The sequence below is a fragment of the Rhineura floridana genome, chromosome 2 (assembly GCF_030035675.1).
Source record: "Rhineura floridana isolate rRhiFlo1 chromosome 2, rRhiFlo1.hap2, whole genome shotgun sequence".
Lineage (NCBI taxonomy): Eukaryota > Metazoa > Chordata > Lepidosauria > Squamata > Rhineuridae > Rhineura > Rhineura floridana.
The window spans coordinates 39907204-39928620 of record NC_084481.1 but is presented as its reverse complement, the minus strand read 5'-3'; the positions used below and the strand labels follow the sequence as shown (position 1 = coordinate 39928620).

General features: G+C 41.6%; 1 protein-coding gene across 2 annotated transcripts in view; it reads right to left on the bottom strand.

Annotated features, from left to right (window-relative positions):
* The window catches only part of NFE2L2 (NFE2 like bZIP transcription factor 2), a 36983-nt gene extending 17699 nt beyond the window's left edge, over window positions 1-19284 (bottom strand). The window contains exons 1-2 of one of the 2 annotated variants that reach the window (XM_061608383.1): window positions 19041-19284; window positions 16374-16431 (exon numbers count right to left, since the gene is read on the bottom strand). In XM_061608383.1, coding sequence (XP_061464367.1) covers window positions 16374-16376 — 3 coding nt within the window. In that variant the 5' untranslated portion in view covers window positions 16377-16431; window positions 19041-19284. The remainder of the gene's footprint in view (window positions 1-16373; window positions 16432-19040) is intronic. The other variant, XM_061608382.1, reaches the window with a different exon arrangement.
* Window positions 19285-21417: the final 2133 nt, after the last annotated feature.

Genomic DNA, 21417 nt, shown 5'->3' with positions numbered 1-21417 from the left:
TGTGTTTGGATATCCCAGTGATCACAGCTGGATCAATAATCAGGAAGTGGAAGCTGCATCACACCACTCAGGCACTGCCAAGAAAGACTGTCCCTCAAAACTCAGCACTCGAACAAGAAGGAGACTTGTGAGAGAAGCCACAGAAGGCCAACAATCACTTTGAAGGAGCTACAGAGTTCAGTGGCTAGGAGTAGAGTAATGGTGTACCAGTCAACCATATGAAGAGCTCTGCATAAGACTGGCCTGTATGGGAGGGTGGCAAGAAAAAAGCTGATACTCAAAAAGTTCCATCTGAAAGCACGTCTGGAGTTTGCCAGAAAGCATGAGTGCCCTAGCTGCGATGAGGGAAAAGGTTTTATGGTCAGATGAGACCAAGATAGAGCTTTTTGGCCAAAACTCAAAGCGCTATGTGTGGCTCAGACCTAACACTGCCCATGCTTCAAGACACACCATGTCTACAGTGAAGTATGGTGGTGGCAGCATGATGCTGTGGGGATGCTTCTCATCAGCAGGGCTGGACATCTTGTTAAAATTGGAGGAAGAACAGATGGAGCAAAATACAGGGAAATACTGGAAAAGAACCTGCTTCAGTCCACTAAAATACTGAAGCTTGGGAGGAAATTCACTTTTTAGCAGGACAATGATCCCAAGCACAAGGCCAAAGCAACACTGGAGTGGAATGTCCTGTAGAGGCCCAGTCAAAGTCTTGATCTCAATCCCATTGAGAAGCTGTGGCGCTCTTTAAAAATGGCAGTCCAGAAGCAACATTCAACCAACCTGAACGACCTGGAGCATCTTCCAAGAATGGGCCAAAATCCCTCTGACACTGTGTGCAAAGCTGGTACATACCTACCCCAAAAGACTTAAAGCTGTTATTGCACCGACATGTTTCAGTTTTTTATGTTTCTTACAAACATTTCCCAACGTAAAACCAATGTCACCTTACAATAATGGATTTTGAGTTTCAGTGTTTCAAAATAAAATATCATACAGAACAAAATTCCAATGTACCGTTTATAATTCAGTAATATGAGAGCATTAGTCAGGGGTCTGATTACTTTCGCAAGGCACTGTATATTATTGCTTGCAGGCACATTAACCATTTCATTAACTCTGAATAATGTTTTTTCCCTTTCAAAAAGAAATTAATGTGTCAGATCACAAGTAAATTCATTTTTACAAAGATATGTTCATAAAGATTTTTTTACAAGTTTCCATCAATGTTTGTATCAATTGCAAGTCCATATTAATGTCAAAATGAGGCTGAATGTGTCAATAATTCTATGCAATATTAACAAATAGTACATAACACATGCCACATGTCTCGCTTTTCAGAGAACAGCTAACCACATCCTTAAGAACAACCTACTGCTACTAAACAGCTGGTATAGCACAGTGGGGAGGAGAGCCTGGCTGGGAGTCCAGAGTCTGTGAGTGCAAATCCCTGCTCGTGTCTCCTGGGTGTCAAGGGCCAGCTAAACATCACCCCACAGTGAGTGGCTCAGGGGTTACGTGCCCTGCCACCTGTGCAGCCGTGGGCAAGCTGCATAGTCCCAAGGAGACCAGATGCCCCCCAGCTGGCAGTTGCGGACAAGGAAGGGGCTGGCTTGTCCAACTGTGGCAAGCTGAGCAGACCCTAGCCAGCTGGGGAGGACTAGCCTCAGAGAGAGGCAATGGTAAACCCCCTCTGAATACCACTTACCATGAAAACCCTATTCATAGGGTCACCATAAGTTGGGATCAACTTGAACGCAGTCTATTTCCATTTACTGCTACTAAAGAAGTGTGTAATGGTCTGTCATGTGACTTGCTCCATAAGAAGTCATTTGTTCTCTTTTTAGTTTAGCAAGTTCCCATATTGTCAGAAGAAATAGCTGTCTGGCCATTCCCCTTTGTTGGATTTGTGCAAGGAAAAGGCTTATGCTTGCAACACCTGTGAATTTAAGCATTTTGGACAAGAAGGGTTTTCAACTAAAACATTTCTCCCTATAACCCAGGAGCAGCTTTTCTACTAGCTAGGCATTCATTACTGTCAAACTGTACATTGCTTTAATAGTGATAAGTGCTTTAATAGTCATAAGATATAAGTAGTGCTGGTAATATAAGATATAAGTAGTGCTGGTAATATAAGATATAAGTAGTGCTGGTAATATAATATAAGCTAAGTAGTGCTGGTAATGACCTCCAGGTTCAGGCCATGTGGTGCCAATGTGTCCAAAGAGAGACTATATACAAAAGTTCTCCCTTTTGGTCAATGCTGCTGGATCATTGTGTATAGCCTAGCTCTTAGAATCAAACTTATTTGCAACACTGAAGATGAATACCAGAGAAGGATCAGTGAACTTAAAGAACAGCTTCTTCTAAGAGGATATTCTCCACATATTATCAATTGCAACATCCACCGAGCCTCCATTCTGTCCAGAGAAAACCTCCTCCATCATCCTGAGGTGTCAAAGAGCAGAGAGCAACAGATTCCATTTGTGGTAGATTTCCATCCAGCATCTCCTAACTATCACCGAGCAATCAGGGAGAGCTACCCATTGCTGGCAAACTCTGAACATCTTACTAGAGCCATCAGCAGGCCTCCTGTTATAGCATTTCGCCAACCTCCTAATATGCGCAGACTGTTAGTGAGAGCTGTGCTTAAGCCACCTATCACCAATCCAGGGTCTCATCCTTGTCACTCCAAACGCTGTATCACCTGTGTGTACCTCAGGGAGACAGCCACTTTAACAAGCACTAGGACAGGCAGGACATATTACATCAAACAGAACATCACCTGCAGGTCCTGCAATACAATTTAAGTCATCGAATGCAAAAGACCAGGATGTCATATCCAATACGTGCAGCAAACAAAAAGCACTTTAAAACATCCTAAACTTATTTAAAATCATATTAAAAGAAAAAATCTTAAAAACATCTTTCAAAACAACTTTAAAAAGATCTTAAAAAGCACAGACGCAGACTGGGATAAGGTTAGAGATGTGAAGGCCAAGAAAAAAACTGGAAAAAATCAGGAAAAAAACATTTTTTTCCCAAAGCCTTTTTTGTTTTGTTTTTTCCTGAAAAATTGGGGGGGGGAGAAAAATAGATTATGGAATGTTTTATTTTAGCATGATGAATAAAGTGTTTCACTGAATCTTGGTCCCCCCTTTTTCTCAGTTCTTTTTATGGGAATGGATGCTTTATGTCTGCTTCACACTGTGGAAGACTAGTGGACACATAAATAATTTTCTTTGTTATTAATGTTGATTTTTTTTCTGTTTTTTTTAATTGTTTTTTGCCTGCTCCTCATAAACTGGCAAAACGAAAGAGGTTCCTTACAGTTCAGGAGCTTGTAGCTCCATTCGTTACAAAAAAAAGTAAAAACTTAAAAAACTAAATTCAATTTGTAATACTGTAATTGTTTGAATAAAATGTACTTTTAATATACCAAATGTGATAATTTTATGCCAAACCAACTTGTACATAATTACATTTTATGTTCCTGAAGGAACAAAGCAACTTTCAATATGTAAAAAGTGCTAATATTGCATTTTTTCAATTTTTCCCAAAATTTTCATTTTTTCCCAAAAAAAACTGGAAAAAACTGTTTTTTTCCATGGCTTCAAAATGTCTGGAAATTTTACATCTCTAGATAAGGTCTCTACTTAAAAGGCAGGTTGAAAAAGAAAGTTCTTCAGTAGGCACCAAAAAGATAACAGCCTGTCTAACATTTAAGGGGCGGGAATTCCAAAGTGTTGGTGCCAGAACACTAAAGGTCCACTTCCTATGCTGTGCAGAATGGACTTCTTGATAAGATGGTATCTGCAGGAGATTGCATGTTATCTTGCCCTTGTTCCAGTTTGCTCAGGGCAATGACCATGATCAGTTCCCTCTTTTGTATTTACAATAACCCTGTGAGGTAGGTTTAGCTGAAAGAGAATGACTGGCCCAAGGTATCTCAGTGGACTTCATGAATGACTCTAGTCCAACATTTTGACCACTATACTATACACCTCTCCAAAATGATCTGGGAGAACTGGAAGCTGGATCTGTTCAGATGTGTGTGTGTTTAAAATCATAGCACTGATATTAATGTGTTTAGAACCATTATAACTAAGCCACGTTCTGGTACAAATAGAAAATGCAGGCATTTCAGGTCTTAGTATGTCCGAGTGCTCAGTGCTTTAATCTGTTTTCAGCACCATGCTGAGTCCTAGAATCTTTGAAATAAAAAACAACAGAGGAAATCTACATGGCATGAACAGAGTGCTTTGCCCCACCACAAAGAAATCAACGCCTCACCCCACACACTCACAATTAAAGAGCAGGGCTACCTAGGCAAATGATATGGCTTCCCAGCAGGCTTAAAGATGAACTCCTCTCTTTTTAGAAATTAAATGCTGACTAGCATTTGGTGTTTTTACTCATTTACTGATATGCTTCTTTTAGCCTGGACTTGCAAAAGGCACTTTTAATAAGATAAACATAAATGTCAAACAATTCACATTAAGCCACCATCTGGACCCCAATAGAAAATTTCATGTTTTAGATTTATATATCAGCATTTGTCATCTGGGTAGTCAGTTATACATTTTATGTGAAGCTCTGTGTGCATTGCAAAGTTTGACTGTTACCTCTTATTGCTCTTTAGCAAACATATTTGCATTAGGATAAACAAAGAAGCAAAGCAACGTATTTAGTATTTTTTATTAGGTGGGTATAACAAAAGCTTTCTGTGGTCCAAATGTTTTAAATCCCTGTCAGAAGGCTTTAAAATAAATTAATTATAAAAGAGAAGATCTTTACAAGAAAAGTGTGTAATGAAATTCAGCGGCAAGGGGACAACAGGCTTTCAAATGGACTACCACCAACCCTCTGGCTCACATGTTTATCTTTAAAACACACACACACACACACCCCTCTAGACTGTGACCATAATGGAACCCAGCCGGCCTAATTGGGGCAGGAGCAGCTTCTTCAAATTTAAAACAAAAATGAAGCAAGCCTATTTGCCTCAGTCCTGAAAGGAGGCATGATGGATAATGCGGCGAATGGAAGATTCCCTCAGAATCATGTGTCTTAAAACAGACTCAAAAGCAGATCTGCTGTTTACCTCAGTCCTGAGAAAGAATGCACTGAGACAGCTCAGAACATTTCCAGACATTTATTTATCGTACAGCAAAAGGCTGCTTTTAGTGGCATAAGATAGAGTGTATGGTTCTGGCGATAAGTGCAGCTGTCACCTTCTTGATATGGACTGTCATTATACCTCAGTGTTTAAGAGAGGCTGATAGCTTCTTTACCATCCGTTCTCTAACCCACCTCTTTCTCATGCTGCTCGCTTGGAGCTAACAGCCAGAGCCCAGAGGCATCTGGTAATATTTCCATTTTGAAATGGCTCAAACAAAACAGTTTGGAGTGGGGAGGAATAACTAAAGCATGTATGTGACTTTTACTTTTATACCATGATGGGATAAAGAAAGTTTGCTTTTAGCCAGATTTAGGAATACCTCTGTGGCGCAGAGTGGTAAGCGGCGGTAACACAGCCAAAGCTCTGCTCACGGCCAGAGTTCGATTCCAACGGAAGGAGGAAGTCGAATCTCCGGTAAAAGGGGTCGAGGTCCACTCAGCCTTCCATCCATCTGTGGTCGGTAAAATGAGTCCCCGGCATATGCTGGGGGGTAAAGAAAGGCCGGGGAAGGAACTGGCAATCCCACCCCATATATACGGTCTGCCTAGTAAACGTCGCAAGACGTCACCCTAAGAGTCGGAAACGACTCGCACTATAAGTGCGGGGACACCTTTACCTTTACCTTTTCTTCCTTGTATACTTTTAATTCTGTTTGATCTGCTTTCTTTATAATAAACCAATTTGGATTCAAATCCCTGCTCGGCTATAAAGCTCACTGGATGATAGAGAAGAGAAAGTCAGCCAAATGCAGGGGTTCTGGCCACACTGTAATGGGAAAAACCACAAGGTGGGTTGCCAGGTCCGACCTCCAAAAGGTCTTCTGTATCTTTAAAAGTTGTGCAGGGGGAAGGGAGAATTCCACTTTGTGGTTTTTCCCATTACAGTGTTGCAAGAACATCTGCACTTGGCTGACTTTCTCTTCTCCTAAAGATATATGATCAGTCTCAGGCCCTGAGCCTAGCAACCCTATTGGATGATCTTGGGCCAGTCACTGTCTCTCAGCCTAACCTACCTCAAAGGGTTGTTGCAAGGATAAAATTGGGAGGGGAGACCCATGTTTGTATGCCACCTTGAGCTCCTTGGAGGAAAACTGGGATATAAATGTAATAATAAATAATAAATAATAAAAATAAACTAATTTTGAATAATTGCCTATGGATTTCAACATCTGCACTTGAACACTGTATTTTACTACATCTACTGGGTTTTTTATATAAGACTAGTTGCGACTCCCTCAAGCCTAAAATCAAGGGTAGTAACAATAATAACTACCGTTTTCATTATTTTTTTTTAAATTAACCTGGGAACTGTTGGAGAGCACAAATCCTGAAGGTTAGTTTAAAAACAAACACACACACACACACACACACTTTTTTCGCTCCTGGTCTGTCTCAGGAAACAAGGCAAACATTCCCAATTCAGCTACTGTGGTTCTAGAAATCATTTCAATTTCCTGAATGTAATTTAAAAGGCAGCTTTAGTTCACACATGGCATTTTTCACATAGGTTTGGGAAGGAAACGCATCTATATCATTTTGTGATGTTAGTGACGATGTTGCTGTGGTTATGTGTGTTTGGGAATCTACTTTTCAGTAAAGAAAATGTTTGGTAACATTCAACACACTTTTTTTATTCTGCTTTTAAAAATGATATTGTTATTTATGGTAAAGGCACTGGATTTTTATTTAATAGAGGTTGGAAGGAAGTGGGTGGGTGAAATATACCCCATCCAACAGTAGTGTAGTGGCGAATGCAGAAGTGCAGGGTCCCTTCATGACAGTCACAGCCACACCCCATACCCCTTTTTTTGCTACTGGGTTGAGAATGACATCCTTGTTAATGCCTTCTTCTGCAACAACAGACGTCCCTAAGAGCCAATCAGCATGAAAAGGGAGAGCTTTAGCTACTGAAAAGAGTCTTCTCAATGGATAACTCACCTCCTTTCACTCTGATTGGCTCCAATCAGCAGGAAAGGACAAGGAAGCATGTTGGAAGACTCTTCTCAGCGCCTAACACACTCCCCTTTCATGCTGGCTTGTAGGATGCTAGAGACAGAGACCTTGCTGGGACCCTGCTCCCAAAAAAGTAAGGGGTCTAAGACTTCTTGAGCCCATGGACAACTACACCTGTACTGTCCAATGACACTAAATTCTTAAAAACATTTTAAGCCATGTGATTTAAATGTTGGATCCATAATGCAAACGATACAGTAGTGAAGCACAAAATTAACAAGCTAATGTTTGGACCTCTTGCCACATTACTGTACATATATGCAGCATCAAATTATTCCCACATGACAACCCTATTAAAAAGAAAGTTGAGATAAGAAAAGCAAAGGTGTGGTAAAGCTCCAGAGACAGCTCCAATGTATGCATGTCCTCTTGAAAAGAAGGCTTATTATAGCCATTGCATATCTAAGATTGCTTGAATGTAAAAATGGAAGTGAAGTATCCCAGCATTCACATCAACCAAACATTGTGGTTAGTACCCATCTAGTGTGCACGCACACACTAAGTTTGTATAGGTGCATCTACAAAATCAGTCTAAACTGCCATTACGCAGTTTTGTCTGTTCAGAGTAAGGTATCTCTACTGTGCAGTCTATGGGAATTTAAGTTTATCTCGTCATAGCAAGCACACTGTCATTGTATCTCTCTGTGCACACCCTATAGTTGAAGAGACTGAAGAGTTAGCCATCTGCAAACCTTCCCACTCAGTCCTGTATCAAGTATGAATAAAAGCTCAAAACTACAGAGGTTAGAAAGTGGCAATCTAGAGCTACCTGCAGCAGCTTTACATCTCAGTAAGAACCGTTTTGATCATGTTATTTTAATAAAGTACAGTATAAGCCTTCATAGTTTGCTTGGCCCCAGCTATCACATTTCTTGAGCAGTTTTTAGTTCATAATGCTTAATAAGCCTCATCACATTTATATATTTAATGTTCTCAATTGAAAGCTACGTATCACTACCAGCTCTGAATTACTCAAAACAGTTTTAAGTGCTTCAATTAAAAAAAAGCACAGTTTTATCTCAAGAGTTTTATCTTAAGGACAGACAGACAGATAGATAATTTTCATGTGGTTCGAATGCTTCCATAAAACATTAAATGAAGGAAGATCCTTTCCCACTACAATATCAGCTTTTTAAAATGGCAACTTTTTATTGTACCCAGAGTGTTCCATGAACAGCTATCAATCAATTCAGAAAAGGAAGCTTGAAAACATTAACATTTCCTCATAAGACAATCACTTTTATACCCAACTGGGATTTTTGTAAGTTGCTATGTGTTTTATAAAAACAGCCTTTTTTCCCCATCATGAGTGCTGCTATTAACTTTCAGCAGAAGAGAAAAATGGAAATAGACTGCCTTCAATTCGATCCCAACTTATGGCGACCCTATGAATAGGGTTTTCATGGTAAGCTGCATTCAGAGGGGGTTTACCATTGCCTTCCTCTGAGGCTGAGAGGCAGTGACTGGCCCAAGGTCACCCAGTGAGCTTCATGGCTGTGTGGGGATTCGAACCCTGGTCTCCCAGGTTGTAGTCCAACACCTTAACCACTACACCACACTGGCTCTCCTCAGCAGAAAACGAAAGAGCAAAATTCCTACATTTTCCATCCCCGTTGTTGCTACTGAAAGACCTTGAACAGTGTTCTTCAACCCTAGGTATCCCAGGAAATCATCCATGACTATTGGCTAAACTGGCTGAGGATGATCAGAGTTGTAGTCCAACAACATCTGGGGACCCAAGGTTGAAGAACACAGCCACAGAGGGCTATAAAAGATAGGGGAATTGGCAAAGAATAGGTGCTCCAACTTGAGCAAATGGAGGTGCTTTCCTCTAGTGCAGAGCCGACACTGGATACAGCCCACTGTTGTTTCTCATTTTAAAACGTGTACAATGTCTGTCATTGGCACAGACAACTCTCCAGTATGTGCTGTTCAATTATGGTCCCCCTCACATACTTACATTTATCTCCCATGTCCTTGCTGAGATCCTTAAAAATAACTTCAAAAACCTGTAGAACTAGCCTGACCAGAGACCACAGTTAAACAGTTAAACTAAGGAAGTGTTTACTCCACTTTAAAATTCTTATCTTTCTCCAACCATACTTACTGGCTGGATCCAGACAGCAGCTTCCCGAAAGCCAATTTAGTGGGTGTAGTGCTAGCAAGAATAAGTTACCTCAAGCAACTTTGAAGTACCAACCTGCACATGCTTTTACCACAACAATTACTATTTGGACAGGGCTATAATCCTGCTAAACCCCAGCTTCTCATTTGGAGTAGCTGCAATTATCAGCATAGGGAGTGGCACAGACCTTGTGTAATGTGCAGATATCAAGCACACTGAATCAACCCTGAGAAACCTTTGCTTGAAGCCTTTGCATCAGTTAACAAAGCAGATCTGCAGGAACAAAGGAAAGTGAATTGGCTGTCTCTATTTAAATTAAAGTGGGAGGCCTGCATTGGAGATCCTGAGCTTATTAAACTGAGTCGATCCCGACTTATGGCGACCCTATGAATAGGGTGTTCATGGTAAGTGGTATTCAGGGAGGGGTTACCATTGCCTCCCTCTGAGGCTAGTCCTCCCCAGCTGGCTAAAGCCTGCTCAGCTTGGCACAGCTGCACAAGCCAGCCCCTTCCTTGTCCGCAACTGCCAGCTGGGGGGCAACTAGGCTCCTTCGGACTATGCAGCTTGCCCACGGCTGCACAGGTGGCAGGGCACGTAACCCCTAAGCCAGTCACTGTGGGGGTGAACTTTAGCTGGCCTTTGACACCCAGGAGACATGAGAGGGGATTTGAACTCACAGACTCTAGACTCCCAGCCAGGCTCTCCTCCCCACTGTGCTATGTGGTCATTGTTTGTTACTCAAGCCTCCTTTTGGTTTCCAGCTTGCTTTTTAGCACATTTTCAAACTAATTTAAGTTTGAAAAAATTGAGTTACTGTAATCTGGTTCTGGTTACTAAAATATTAAAGGATTCAGCAATTGCCTTATAACTCTGAACTATGACAAAGTGAAAACTTGTAACATGATGTATTTTTCTCAATATACTACATAATGTTCCATTTCCTATCTTTCTTATAAGCCAATTTAACTGCTTATCTTGTTAAAACAAACATGTAATAGAGCTATTCGGTCGAGCAATTCTATTTTCTCAGCTATCTTGTATATATTTCTTGTATATACAGGCAGCTCTTGCTTGATTATTCTGTACTACTGTATAAAATAGATCAGTTGCATAAGGAGTTTTCGGAGACTGTTAATCTTGCTGCACTTTTAGTGCCGCTAACTTTTCTAATTTATACTTTTCAATATATTTTCCTGTACAGAGTCCATTTTTTCCAGAACAGATTTTAGTTACGAAAATGAAAAATTATCATAATATAGTCATACCAAGTTTTGAAAGAGTGTGATAAACTCACAAAATAGGTTGCTTTAGAATGGAATGTAATAACTGGGGCCAAAACAAAGTTTAACTAGGCTGTTAATCTGTGGTCTACTTTTTCATTTTGGCCTAAATTCAAAACATGCCTACAGCAGATTAATGTTTAATTTGTGCCAACCAACAGCTGCTCAGGCCTGCATATCACTAAGGATCTATGTATACATTGCACACATATGCCTTGATGACCATTTTCTTTAAGGCAAAGCAGTATGGAGAGGGGGGATTTCAAGGACTGCTTAATCTTTTATCTCTTCTCTCCTTCCCCTATGAGGTTATAATCACAAATTTACTTTTGAAAACTGGTATCTGAAACCCAGAGAGGCAATTTAGAGAGAGCTAAAAAAGAGGTAAGAACTTTTCCCTTAACACTTTTTCATCCCAAATCACTCTCTGTCTCATACTGCTTTGAGAAAGTTTGTCTGGCTCTGCCTGGAACTTCATACTTGGTTCTGATGGCTGTAATCATACTGTTCTCTAGGTGATTTTAAGTGTCTGGTGTCCAGGTGAAATCCTTATGCTATATAAAAAGTAGTTTTGCCACAAGATCTAAATAGGAAACATCTAAAATAAGAAATGTCTAACAAGTGAACAGCAATACTTTAAGCTACATGTTATTATTTGAAATGGGTTATTAAATTAAATTAAAAAATCAAGCCATGCAGACAGTCTTTTTTTTAATGGAAACCATTATGTTTATATCCTCAAAGCAGTTTTCTTCTGATTGCACAAGATGCTGAAACAGCTTCTTTGTCTGGGAAGAAAATTCTTATGAAGAGAATTCTTTGTAGTATTTACAGTTACACCATTACAAGAGCACAAATTAACAGAAAACTTTATTTTTTCAATAAAGAAGTCAATTTTAAATAATTACACCTCCAGTCCCTTACCCTCAGTAGCCAGTATAACCTGACTTCAAGAACTGTACTCTGAAAGGCTCATTCCAAAAACAAAGCTGCTGCCTTGAGGGAAAATAAATGATTGCACAACTCCCCACTTCTTTCTGGCTTTCAGAGCACCAAAGTTTGCACGCTAAAGAACAAAAAGGGCCCTTTTAGGGAAATTATGACATACAACTGCCACCTTTCATTAAGTCCAAAAGGAGAATGCATTCAGTTCAGTATTCTCCACAGCTAAGGTGTACATGGTAAATTATTCACATTTGCAATTTGATCAAATTTTCATTAATGAATGCAAACACATTTTTTCTGAATATATTCAAGGAATATATTCATTTCCTCAGCCAAAATCTCCAAAACTGTACTAGTTAAACCATTTCTATGTGTGCCTTGGAAACAGGATTAGTATTCTCACCAAGCACAGACTAATCTAATTTAATCTGCATAACACTTCCATTCCATCTTAACCTATTACAAACCAAAGTTTGAGCTTTGATCATACCCTGAAGCATCTGCATTACTCCCCTCCCCGTTTTGTTTTCTTAATTTCCAGTTTGATGAAGGGTTTTGATGAAACATTGCTCACTTCTTTATGCCTTTATAGTTGGCCTTAAAATAATAACAATATTATCCTACTATTGCTTTTGGATTTTCCTTCTCTAATCATTTATAGACCAACATGGATGCCTGCACTCTTTGTCTGCTTAAGAAAAAATTAGACAGGTCTTAAAAATTAGACACATCTTACCAAGTTTGCTTTGGCCACAATTATTCCACATTGTCTCATGAGCATTGGGAACAGGAGGTAAAGGAAAAGATAAAGTAAATATGGTTTGTTCCTCTGCAGAAAACAATTTTCCCTATCTCACAAATGAAATAGGCCATTACCAGGGCTGCAACGTTAACACTGCTATTTTATGTGTCTACTCACAAGTAAGTCCCATTGAATTCAGTGAGACTTACTCCCAGGTAAGTGGGCAAAGGATTGATCCCTTAATTAATCTAACAAATTATTTTTAAGAACTTTTACTTAAATACAGAGATGTCCCCAAATAATCAGGAAGCAGATTATTTTTTCATTTTGAATTAATGTTTTTAATACAAATGTTTATAAAAGCTTAAGATAGTATTTCCCATTGGCAAAGATAATAATAATAATAAATTTAATTTTTGTGTCGCCTATCTGGCCGAAGCCACTCTAGGCGACGTACAAACTAAAATTCAGTAAATTACAATACAATACAGATAAAATACAATAAAATCAGTACGATCATTAATCACAGCAGCATGAAATCAGTTAGGGCGATCAATAGATAATAAAATATCCCAAAAAAGTTAGCCCTCCCCGGAATTCCTGAAGGCCTGTCCAAAAAGCCAAGTTTTTAATGCCCGGCGAAATATATCCAGGGAAGGGGCATGGCGAAGATCGAATGGGAGGGAGTTCCAGAGAGTGGGGGCCGCCACTGAAAATGCCCTCTCTCTAGTCCCTACCAACCTAGCTGTTTTCGTTGGTGGGACTGAGAGAAGGCCCTGTGTGGCTGAACTGGTTGGGCGGCTTAATTTGTGGTACTGGAGGCGCTCCTTCAGATAAACTGGGCCGAGACCGTATAGGGATTTAAAGGTTAATACCAACACCTTGAATTGGGCCCGGAAAACAACTGGCAGCCAATGTAGGTGAAATAATACTGGCGTGATGTGATCACGGCGGCGGCTGTTTGTAAGCAACCGAGCCGCCGCATTCTGCACCAGTTGTAGTTTCCGGACCATTTTCAAGGGTAACCCCACGTAGAGCGCATTGCAGTAGTCTAATCGAGAGGTGACCAGGGCGTGTACCACCAGTGGGAGCTGATGAATAGGGAGGTAGGGTTGCAGCCTCCGTATGAGATGTAATTGGTACCAAGCTGCCCGGCTCACTGCCGAAATCTGAGCCTCCATGGACAGCTTGGAATCAAGAACCACCCCGAGGCTGCGGACCTGATCTTTCAGGGGTAAACTCACCCCATTAAACTGTAGGTCAACAGCACCCAACCTCCCCCTGTCACCCACAAGTAGCACCTCGGTCTTATCAGGATTGAGCTTCAGTCTGTTCCTTCCCATCCTTCCACTCACGGATTCCAGGCACTTGGACAAGGTCTCCACAGCCATCTCTGGTGAAGATTTAAAGGAGAGATAGAACTGCATGTCATCTGCATATTGATGACATCGCAGCCCAAAACTCCTGATGATAGCTCCCAGCGGCTTTACATAGATGTTAAATAGCATGGGAGAGAGGATAGAACCCTGTGGCACTCTGCATGTGAGGGGCCAAGGGTCTGAAACCTCATCTCCCAATGCTACCTGTTGATGCCTGTCAGAGAGAAAGGAACGGAACCACTGCAAAACAGTGCCTCCTATTCCCAATCCTTCCAGGCGATCCAACAAGATACCGTGGTTGACGGTATCAAAAGCCGCCAAGAGATCCAGGAGAACAAGAAAGGTGGATTCTCCCCCGTCTAATGCCCTCCTCATATCATCCACCAGAGCGACCAAGGCTGTTTCAGTACTATGTCCAGTCCTGAAACCCGATTGGTATGGATCCAAATAATCCGTTTCATCCAAGTGTGCTGCCAACTGGCCAGCCACCACTCGCTCAATGATCTTCCCCAAAAATGGCAGATTTGAAACGGGGCGAAAGTTGTTCAAGACTTTGGGATCCAAGGAGGCCTTTTTCAAAATAGGTTTTATAATTGCCTCCTTGAGGGCTGGTGGCAAAACAGCCTCCTTCAAGGATGCATTTACCACCGCCCTGATCCCTTCGCCTAATTTCTCCCTACATTTCATAAGAAACCATGATGGGCAAGGATGAATCAGACAGGTGGTAGGCTTTACCGTTGAAAGCACCTTGTCCACATCCTCAGAAGGGAGAGGCTGGAACCGATCCCACAGAACCGGACTGCAATTGGTCAACTCTGGATCCCCCACTGCATACACAGCGTACGGAATCGAGTTCTTCAGGTGCTTGACTTTATCAGCAAAGTGCTTTGCCAATTTGTCACAGGAAGCCTTAGAATGTTCCAAGGGTTCCTGAGCAACTGGACCGACCAGGCTTCAGACCACTTGGAACAGCTTCCTGGGACAGCAGAGGCAGCAAGGAAATCCTTCTTTGTTGCCCTCACTGCCACCTGGTAGGCAGCTATTGCTGCTCTAACCTGTGTCCGAGGCAGTCTCCCAGCTTTCACACTCAGAAGGAATGCTTTCCTGCTATGGTAAATGTATGCATCATGTAGAAGGAAAGAAAATATGCTACTTGTTGTACCTGTATGCAGGGCTGTGGAGTCGGAGTCATGGAGTCGGAAGCAATTTTGGGTGGAGTCGGAGTCGAAGTCGGTAGAAATGTACCGACTCTGACTTCAAAATAAAAACTTTCATAGGAATTTAGGAAAGTTTTCTTGTTCAGAAATTTTAATCAAATAAATATATTTTATGATCTATCAATCCAGCCTGATGATTCATGTGGTGGTGATGAAATGCCTTCTTATGCTACCATTTTACTACAGTAAATTTATTACTAGTTAATATACATTTGCCATTTATGAAGGAGTCGGAGTCGGACAGTAGAAAAATAGAGGAGTCGGAGTCGAAGGTTTGGCGTACCGACTCCACAGCCCTGCCTGTATGCACATCTAAATGATTAAGCAGTTACAACCAGTATGATTAATCAATTAAACTGACTTTAATCAGGGTGAGTTCTCATAACTGATGACTACTATAACATTTCAAATTTATTTATTTATTTATTAAATTTATAGTCCCTCCTTCCTCCCAGAATGAGCCCAGGGCGGCAAACAAAAACACTAAGAGCACTTGAAAACATCTTGAAAACAAAAGACTTGAAAACATATTAAAACAAAACATACTACATAAAAAAACATTAAAAAACACAGATCTGATTCAATTTTGATGAACAGAACCTAAAAAATGACTAGAAGCAAAGGGGAGCAGGGCTCCTACATCTTTATCAGTAATATTTTCAGTATGTTCAACTTTTAAATTCTCTCCTCTATACTCTGTCAGACTGCCATAAAATGCCACAGCAGATATCCTCAATGTGGAAGAAACACTTATATGCAAATAGGGGGGGGCAAAGTAGCCTGACAAGCTGTTTGCTTGGAACAGCCACCACAAATATCCTTTTAAAAAGTGTCCACCAAAAGCAGGAAATCATGTGCACTGGCCCTTAATCTTTTTAACAAGAGGCACACAAGAGCAAGTATAGACATTTTAGTTTAACCTGAATGAAAATTAAGGGCTTGAAATATCCACAGAAACCCTAACACACCTTTGCTGCAGGCCTCCTCTACAGCCTTCCAATACAGCAAAGGAAAATCATTTTTGTAGTAGCAGTGATATCTACATGCCAGTTTCACAGCTTTTTCTCCTCCATTCTGTCCACAGCACTGACTTTCAATATGCATAGAAATACTAGATCGTGATACTGATTAATTTGTGCCTGTGTAGTGTTCCAAAACCACTAAAGCCTCAGGAAATGCAAGGCTATGCCCCCTTTTTTATTCACCAGTCTGCTTCCCATATAGCAAATGAGCGGCAACCTTTGCACTTGTAGTATATGCAGATAATTAACAGTCATTTAAAATGTTACGCAGGTAAGGCCAAGCCCTAAATGACCAGAAAGGGGGGGGAGAGGCAAAGAGTGTGACTGTGATTATAAAAGAGATGTCAGGGATTTTTATGCTCTTGTCTTTCACACTACTGTTTGTGGTACAAGTCTATGGCATACCAGCCCAAGCCATAAGGATACCATTCCCTGTAGTTAAGGAGTCTACACACAGGAAAAGTTTGTTTCTTACCATTGCACCATTTGTTCCTACTCTGGGGAAATAGAGGACAGGTATTTCTTTCCTCCACCTGTTAAGAAACATGCACAATCTAGAGAGGTACAGCAGGACAAAGACCTATCAAAGCATCACGTGTGAGTCTGCAATTTGTCTTCTTATGAAAACACTTAGGAAAGAGAGACACAAGGCAAATTTATCCATGTCTACTCAGAAGTCACTCCTACTGAGTAAATGCATATAGAACTGTAGCCGCTGATTGCAGCCAGATTCAAAGTCTAGAGCAGGTATGGGGAACCTTTGGCCCTGCAGATGTTGCTGAGTTACAACTCTCATCATCTCTGGCCATTGGCCATGCTTGCTGGGGTCAATGGGAGTTGTAGTTCAGCAACATCTCAAGGGCCAAATGTTCCGCACAGTTGATCTAGAGATATTTTTCAAGTCTAAACCTGCCAGAACTTCACATGAATGAAGAAATACATTGTGTGTATGGAATTGGGGAGAGACATGCAAACAACCTTTCCTTTATATAATGACAACAGAAGAGTCTCAAAAGTAGACACACATTTCCAAGATTTAGGACGTAAGCCTTCAAGAAACCACTATTTTGTGTGTGACACCATGCATAAGACACATAGTATGAGGTGTTTTCCAAGAGTGAAGTGGTGGGTGGTAACTAGGAGAGGCTCTTTTCAGTGATGTTACCATGTTTCTGAAACACGCTTCCCAGAGGAGTCAACAACACTTTTATCATTTTGATGACAGATATGACCTTTTATTCTCCAAAGCTTATTGCAGCGGTTCTTAATATGTGGGCTGTGGACCCCAGGTAGTCTGTGAATCAGGCACAAAGAAATTAATTTCCAATGCAATAATGTATTTATGAATTAATGTATTTATTTATGAAGGTCCACAGTTTTCAACGGATTCTCATAGGAGTCTGTGATCCAAAAAAAGTTGAGAATCACTGGTTTGTAGTGTTTATGTTGCTATTTGTATAGAATTCTGCCCTGTTTTAACATTTAATTTATTTAGAGTAAGGTATTTTTTTGAAAAGCTTGTTTTTCTTTTTTTTTGTTGGAATATGAAACACCATTGTTTTTTCTATTTGTTGCAAACAGATTTGGATATTTTAACAGTTAAGTAGCACAGAAATATTTTTTAAATGCCCAAATCATTTGCTTATGGTTATTTTGAGGAACAGCACTAGTAACTAGATTATGGCTACAATCTTGCAACATGGGTGCAAGTCCCACTGAATATAGTAGGGCTTACTTCTGAGTAAATATGCATAGGACTGTGTATCGCCACTGAAAGGCAGTTTATGGCTTCCTTTTTAGTGGCATGTTGTCCAAGCATGTTCCTAGAAACTACCAGAAATACACAGATGTTTATGCACATTGGATTAAACACCACACAACTGTGCTGCAAAAGAGACAATTTACACTTTTCCTCTCCACACAGAAATAATCACATATCAAAGAGTTTTATCATTGGATTGTTATACTGTCAGCAACAATTCACTTTGTTAGGTACATAAAGGGGACTAAGATGGTCATGGAAATCATATACACACCAGAATGGAGGACCACAAAAAAATAGAAGTCCTTCTCTTCCCCCTTCCTTCTCTTATGGGACACCTCCAAATTATTTGTTATTATGTGCCTTCAAGTCAATTACGATTTATGGCAACCACATGAATCAGTGACCTCCAAGAGCATCTGTCATGAACTACCCTGTTCAGATCTTCAAAGTTCAGGTCTGTGGCTTCCTTTATGGAATCAATCCACCTCTTGTTTGGCCTTCCTCTTTTTCTACTCCCTTCTGTTTTTCCTAGCATTATTGTCTTTTCTAGTGAATCATGTCTTCTCATTATGTGTCAAAGTATGATAACCTCAGTTTCATCATTTTAGCTTCTAGTGACAATTCTGGTTTAATTTGTTCTAACACCCAATTATTGGTCTTTTTCGCAGTCCATAGTATGCGCATCATTCAATCCTTCCCCAGTGTCTAGAAAGCTGCAATGTGGTTGTTCTAAGACCTCAGAGGTCACGCATTTTGAAAAGTCATTCAGGGAGCTCTCAGCTTCTAATCCCAAATCTACAGGGTAGGTTTTGCCTGTTAGGACGAAAAGAGCAGTGTTCTGCACATGCTTATAAGCACTCCCGTCTTTTTACAATTCACACTGAAGATTGGGGGAGGAGAACATCTACGATAGAGGCTTAGCGGTGTTTTTAGTTTACAATCAATACACTATTTATTTTATTTTCAGATTCCGGCCTTGGGGCAAAAATAACTCTCCGTCGAGGCCCCATAGATCTCCCATGGTAAACAAACTGGCTGGCTACAAGGAAACTCTACTGCCCCAGCCCTTCCCCCACCGCCGAGGCTAGCAGCGACGCCGGTGAGTCAGCTCACTTGTGTGTTACGTCACGTAGCACAGAACGGGACTAGACCAAAGCGAAGCCGGCAGCAGTTGTCTCCCCTCTCAAGGAAGTGGGCAGAGCCTATTCTTCTTGCCCCTCCCTCCCGACCCAAGTCAAAAGTATAACGAGCAAGGAGGCCTGGACCAACTCAGCCCCTCCGGGACGTGGTAGGAAAGGGGATAAGAATATTTTCCTCCTTAGGGGCCCTCTCCTTTCTTAGTAAGGTGCCCTTGCAGGCGGGGTATCCGAGTCTCACCTGTGGCACCTCGACCTCCATGGTACTGTACTGATGGTGATAGTAACGATGAAGACACAACGGCGACGATAGCGTTAGTGCAGTACGCTAGTTTCCTGGGGCGGGGTCGCCTCTTCCCTGACGAATGGACTCGTTGAGGCGCAGCGATGGAAGCTCTTGATGGTATGACGATGCCCGCTCTGTTTCGCTTCGCCGCTGTCCCCGATCCCCTCTGCTCGTCCTACCCTGACGGGAAACTACCAGCTGCCTGCTCTGCTCCGCCCACCCGCTCCCGAGCCACTCATTGGCCCCGGGAGGAGGAGGAGGGCGGAGACACAGCTCCTTCTCTTCTGCCGAGCAGAGCCCAGCACCCGGCGGACTTTGAGGAAGGAAAGACCGCGAGCAAGCGGAGGTGGCTGGGCAAACTAGGCGGACGGTGAAGGGGACGGGGGGAACCCTCTTCAGTAGGGCCATTTCCAGGTTTCTCCTACCTAAACAGGCTGCCCGATCTTCCCCACAGTGCTACTCAGAGCGAGAGTGAACGCCGCAACAGCTGCTTCCTTCACTACTCCGTTGCTTCTTTGGGCGAGTAAGCAGTAAAGATGGGTACAAGGACTAGCAGTCTCTGCGCCCTCTCTTGCTTTCGATCTGTTTGCGCGAGGCAGTTGGGTTGGTCCCAGTAGCCCCAGTCCACTGTGCCATGACACTGAGAGGGAGAGTGGAAACAGTAAGAGTGACTGTAGTCGTTCTGGCATTGGTGACTTCAAGATTGGGTTCCTGCTGTGCACTCTGTATGGGACTTCCCTTGCACTTAATCTGGAAACTAGTTAGTGCAGAATCCAGCCGCAGGGTGGCTGGGAGGAGTGAGAGCTTGTCAGCATATAACACCTCTCCTCAGAGATCTGTACTGGTTGCTGATTTGTTACCAGGCTAAGTAAAGTTCAAGGTGTTACTATTAATATATAAAGCCCACTTTAACGTTGAAAACGAGGACATTGAACTTGTCAAGGATTATCAATACCTTGGCACAGTCATTAACCAAAATGGAGACAATAGACAAGAAATCAGAAGGTGGCTAGGACTGGGGACAGCAGCTGTGAGAGAACTAGAAAAGGCCCTTAAATGCAAAGATGTATCACTGAACACTAAAGTCTGGATCATTCAGACCATAGTATTCCCGATCTCTATGTATGGATGTGAAAGTTGGACAGTGAAAAATGTGGATAAGAGAAAAATCAACTCATTTGAAATGTGGCATTGGAGCAGAGTTTTGCACATACCATGGACTGCAAAAAAGACAGATAATTGAGTGTTAGAACAAATTAAACCAGAACTATCACTAGAAGCTAAAATGATGAAACTGAGGTTATCATACTTTGACACATAATGAGAAGGCACGATTCACTAGAAAAGACAATAATGCTAGGGAAAACAGAAGGGAGAAGAAAAGGAGGAAGACCAAACAAGAGATGGATTCATTCCAAAAAGGAAGCCACAGACCTGAACTTACAAGATCTGAACAGGGTGGTTCATGACAGATGCTATTGGAGGTCGCTGATTCATAGGGTCCCCATAAGTCAAAATGGACTTGAAGGCATATAACAACAAGAAGCTTGGGACAAGTTTGCTTGACAGATCCCCTTACCCCATATCTGCCTACTCTATCAGTATGCGGAACTGGCACTGTTAATAAGTGTCACATAATATTTGTTCTGCACTTAAATTTGTTTGAAATTTATGTTTTAGCATGGCAGCAGCTGCACTTTGGAATTTCCTGCTTATTGACATCAGACAGGCACCTTGGCTGTATTCTCTTTGGTGCCTGCTAAAAACATTTTGGTCAGGCAAGTCTATCTACCCTTTTAGAAGCTGATGTGTTTTCATCTGTTTTTAACTTACTGTTAATTTATATTATAAATAATTTATTTTTTAAAGAATATTTGTTTTTAACTGTGTCTTTTGTTGACAATTTTAATCCCCCCCATAAACCATTGAGAGGTTCTGTTTACAGTCAAGCTGTATATAAATTTTGCCTGCACAAGCTTGTTTCCTCTCCAGAGCCTGCTACTCTGCCCAGGGAAAGCAAGTGAGTGGGGGCAGTGGCTGTTCCCAGCCCCCACTTCCCTCACTGAACAGCAGGCTCATTTTGCTACCTGAGGCCAGAACATGGTGCCATTTCCCATTCCATGTACAAAAGCCAACTGGACTGGCAACAGTTGTGGCAGGACAGCATCCTCCAATGTCCGTGAGGCTACAACAGGCTAGCTTAGGAGGTGCAGGGTAGGTCACATGGCACATACAGCCCTGTCCCAACACATTATTGTTCCCCGTGCTTCAGCCTCTCAGGCAGCCGCCACACTTTCAGCAGCAAATAGTCCATAGGTTCTTTTGAGCCACT